The sequence below is a fragment of the Eptatretus burgeri genome, chromosome 2 (assembly GCF_056783735.1).
Source record: "Eptatretus burgeri isolate ZD-2024b chromosome 2, Ebu_testis_v1, whole genome shotgun sequence".
In the NCBI taxonomy this organism is placed as follows: domain Eukaryota; kingdom Metazoa; phylum Chordata; class Myxini; order Myxiniformes; family Myxinidae; genus Eptatretus; species Eptatretus burgeri.
Window position 1 is genome coordinate 21,863,963 of NC_140962.1, and position 4,807 is coordinate 21,868,769.

The window sequence follows — 4,807 nt, forward strand, 5'->3', positions numbered from 1 at the left end:
CACCTCGGAGGACTGATCCTCCTCACCGGATTCGCCGACCGGCGGACAAGTAGCTGGGGTCCCCGTATCACAGACGGGAACGGTCCCTGAGGAGCCCCGCTCCTGAGGTTGGCCTGACTGGAGGCTCGAGTGGACTTCAGTCGAAGCAACGTCACCGTCGGAGGCTGGAGTCGAGGCCGAGGCTTCTTGGAACAGAGTGAAGATATGTCTGACTCCGCCACTCTCTCCGCCTGTTTGCTCTGGGATCTTGTGACCACCCCACAGGTCAGAGTCAATAACTCCTCCCTGGCCATGGCATCATTGCCAATCAGCAAGGATACCCATGGTACCGGGTAGTAGGGTACCACCGCACAGGTTATCGCACCCGTAAAAATGTCACTCCGGACCTCGATGAGAGCAAGGGGATACCAGCCAGGAACCTGGTTAATGCCCCGAAGGAGGACATACTCGCCGGTATAATGCATCTGAGAGGCCGGAACCACCCCCGCCCGGAGAACACACAGCGTCACCCCAGTAGCCCGAACGTATTGGGTCTCAAACTTCACCATCGAATCAGGGCCACCCACTGAGGTTGTCCCTGAATAATCCTGATAGAGAGGATGAATGGACTTAGCCTCTGTGGCAGTGACCTCTGTCACCGATGCCATCGTCATGCTCGAGGGCCCAGTGGATGACCTCCACTGACCTTCCTCCGATTTAACAGCGGGGTTGCCTCGATAGGCCAGACTCGCTGGGATAGAGGAACAGCGGTCTCCACCATGCCCCACGCGTTTGCAGAACTCGCACCAGGGCCATGCTCTGGCCTGCAGCTCACGACCGCCACCAGTGGAGGGCATCGGGGAACCCTTCCCCTCGCTCCAGCAGCCGGGCAGACGGGAGGCGGTCTTGACCGCAGAATCCTCCGTCTTACGACGCGACTGCGTGGCTTGCAACATTTTGCATGCCAAAACATGTTTATCAATAAGCTTGACACAGTCTGACAAGGAAACAGTGTCTTTATCAACAAGAAACAACGCTAAGTCCGGCGGAAGCTGTTGATCGATACGGTAACGCACCAGGAGTTCCGCAACCGCTGGAGGTAACTCAACGCTGCTCCCTTCGAACCATCTCTGCAGCTGCTCCAACAAGACCCGCAAATGTTCCTCATAGGTTTGACTGGACTGACGAGTCCAACTGAAAAAATTACGCCTATAAATACACACGGACATCGCAGAGGCGTTCAAAATCTCGGCCTTCAACTTCCGGTATTCGTTAACGTCCTCGGTTGCCATCCTCACATATACCTCCCTCGCCTTTTCAGATAGATGGCTAACAAGATGGCCGACCCACAAGCTCTCTTCAATGCCACCGGAAGTCAACAACTTCTCTGCCATCTCCAGATACGTTTCTGGCCTTGTGTCTCCCGTCCAGTCCGGCAAACGAACATGAACAATTTCCGGGACTGGTGCAACAGACACATCTGCCCGCTGTCGTTCAGTCAACATTCGCCACTCATGCTCTCTGACGCGTTCAGCCTCTGCCCTGTCATCCTCCCTGAGTCGCTCAGCCTCTGCTGCGTCATGCTCTTTGACGCGTTCAGCCTCTGCCGCGTCATGCTCCCTGAGTCGCTCAGACTCTGCCCTGAGTCGCTCAGCCTCTGCCGCTGCTCTTGCAGCTATCTCTGTGTCATGCTTCCTTAGTCGCTCAGCCTCTGCCCTGCCACTCTCCCTGTTATACATGTCGAGTTGTTGAACCGGGGTCAGCTAGGAACAGAAGGTCGAACGCATGCATTTAGTCATGATGGGATCGCTCCCTAACATATCGGGTTTAGTGACCGGGTCAAGGCTGATTGCGTCGCTCACATCGACACCCACGTGACTGTCAACCTGATCTGGTTGATCTCTCACTTCTCCAGCCGACATGGTTTGGCTACGAGTTATCATACGACAAGGGCACAAAACACTAAGTCAAAAAGGAGGCTGGGTCGAAATATTTCAGCAATATCTTTCACCACATGGGACGGGGAAATTCACACAGGGAAGGCAAACAATATTGGGGTGATACACGTAATTCGCACACAACGCTCTGTTGGGGAAATACGACACAAAATACACAATATCACCACCACACATCAAATTGGCAATGAGAAAATGCAACGTACAAATAACTCACGTTTTTTTATTGTTGGCTGATGACCGGCGTAAACACAAGATAGCGTCCAATGGTGAGAAAATCCCTCCAAGATGGCGTCTGCTGGTGAGAAGGTTCCTCCAAGATGGCGCCCGCTGGTGAGAAGGTTCCTGCAAGATGGCGTCCACTGGTGAGAAGGTTCCTCCAAGATGGCGTCCACTGGTGAGAAGGTTCCTCCAAGATGGCGTCCGCTGGTGAGAAGGTTCCTTCAAGATGGCGTCCGCTGGTGAGGGAACGATGATCAGATGAAGGAAGATAACGACCCACTGTGGAATTTCTGTCTCAGTTCGAATGTCTCTTACTTGAATGAATCCCGGACGAGCCGCCCATTTGTCGAGATCCCGGCTGTTAATATCTTCTAGCACGGAATACTGACGTTATGTCCGAGCTTCAAGCAGTCCACGTGTGGACAAAGAGAACAACTAAACACACCACTGTGTTTCAATCGGCCTCTATGGGTAGGCACGATATTTTATGGGCTCGAAGAAAAGAAATGGCTTGTAACAGAATGAAAACACAGCACAAAACCTGCCAGAACTCTTGACAACAATAACGTTAAGAAAACAGGTCGACAACTCACAGCTCCCTCCAAAAATATTCGGGAATAACGAACACACTCGTCCCGATTTAACTCAATCCTTCAGACGGAGCTATCGATGATCAGCGCGACTATGCTGTCGAGAGTCTTCAAAAGCACTTGAAAGATCGCATTAAAACATGCGATTCCGAGCGCGCGATATATTTTCCACTCGCGATCTTCGAGCCACGTCTGTTGCCAGCAATGGCGCCCCAGCTCTCACGCGGTCCGTCCACCATGTCTGACTCACCAACCAAACCCTGGGAGCCTGAAAAAGGTCACGTGACGTGGTGGGTGGGACATTACATTTGGTGAGAACATGGTTATTCTCACAATATATACATAATATATACATAATATACATACACACACACACACACACACACACACACACACACACACACACACACACACACGCACACACAGTGCAGTACTTCAAAAAGAAAAAGAAAAAGTACTCATCCAAGTTTTGGTTGTTTCCTGAGGATACCCCATATAATTCTTGAAGTGCTCCGAACTTGGACTAACACCCCATCACGACGACATCATGACTGCAAACCCAGAAGGGCCTCCAGTTGTTCAAGAATGCAAAGTCAAAAGCTGTCACCAAGCAGATGAAAAGCAAAGCTACCAACTAGTTTCACCCTTGTTTTGGCTCATGGGAGCCACACACCACTATTTCATCCACTTTGTGACTTTGAAGCCTTTTCACTTAAATACTGTCCAACAATGCACCACTAACTGGGATTGGTGAGACCAGATTGTGTTTGGAACCCAAAAGTGTCATCTGCCACATGGATACATTGTGTTTCTCCCACCAATCACAACCAGGAAGCATCCACATGAAAAGTGGATGAAACATGAAGCGTGAAAAAAAGACTGGAAAGTTAATTTCTTGTGCATTTGTTGAGATAGAAATATCCACAAACATGCTTTTAAAAGTTCAGAAGAGGAAGATAATTTATTTACTTGAGATGCTTCAGAAGATCGGGATTTTTTGGTTTGGTGGATGTGGATGACTGGATCAGACGGACGTCATCAGAAGCAGCAGACTCGTTCATGTTTGCTTCCCTGAAAAAAGAACAGACCTCTTAAATCCACAACTTCAGACAAACGTTGGAAACCAGATATCATATTCAGTCTTCATTTCAACAACTGACACGACATTGTCCCCTCTCCCAAACATCATAAAAAATAAAACAATATCAGAAAAAGGTGTCATAAAAATAAATAATAAAATAAAAACCATGATTTTGGTCGAGGCGGGCAGACGAGTGAATGTTTTATCGATGTTTGTGAACCTCCTGCACACTGTACTCATCTCTACACACTCCAACACCATGCAAACACCATGTCCCCAACTCCCCACCCCCCCCCCCCTTCACATTCAAATTGATAAGTAAAAAGGAAACAAACTGATTCATTTAATTAATGTGTTGTTCATGAAGGAATCATCATGGGATCAATGGACTCCTCAGAATTCCTTGAGTTGGCTGACAGGATTCGTGGTATTATTCTGATATAATATTGTACAGAGCAGTTGTTTCCGTGCTTTATTATGAATCAAATATTTGAAAACGAAGATTAATATTTTGATGCGTCGAGTTGAAGTGGAATTCCGTGAATCGCTTCTCACCTGACACTTGTCGTTTGCACTTCTTCTCGATCGACATTCTGAAGAGATTAAACTTTCTCTTCTTCTCGTCTTATTCTGCTACCCCTCCTTATTATAGGGTCTGGCGTTGGGAACAGTCGTGGCCCAAGTCTTTACGAATCTGTTGGCCAATGCTTTTGTTGACTCACAAGAAGAAGTAATTTGTTCAGGATATCAGCGATAACTCGACAACTCTGCAAGATACATGCGATCTTGAACATCCACCAAAACCTCCACCGCTAGCAGATGGAACACTTAATATCTGGATCAAGATTCCAATCAAGGACACACATCTGAGTACAAGCACCTCAAAGCAATCCCCAGCACTTAAACATCTTCATCTTCTTGCGTATGGCACCTTGGCTGCCGGGTCGCGATCATTATGTTGGGGCACAACTATGCCGCTG

The 4,807-nt window shown here is 48.5% G+C and overlaps 1 protein-coding gene across 1 annotated transcript in view; it reads right to left on the reverse strand.

The window, feature by feature from the left end:
- The window catches only part of LOC147031571 (uncharacterized), a 1,937-nt gene extending 219 nt beyond the window's left edge, over positions 1-1,718 (reverse strand). Inside the window, 2 exon segments of the mRNA XM_085849792.1 lie at positions 1-191; positions 194-1,718. The exon segment at positions 1-191 is cut by the window's left edge and continues 219 nt beyond it. Of these exon segments, the coding sequence (XP_085705918.1) occupies positions 1-191; positions 194-1,718 (1,716 nt within the window).
- Positions 1,719-4,807: the final 3,089 nt, after the last annotated feature.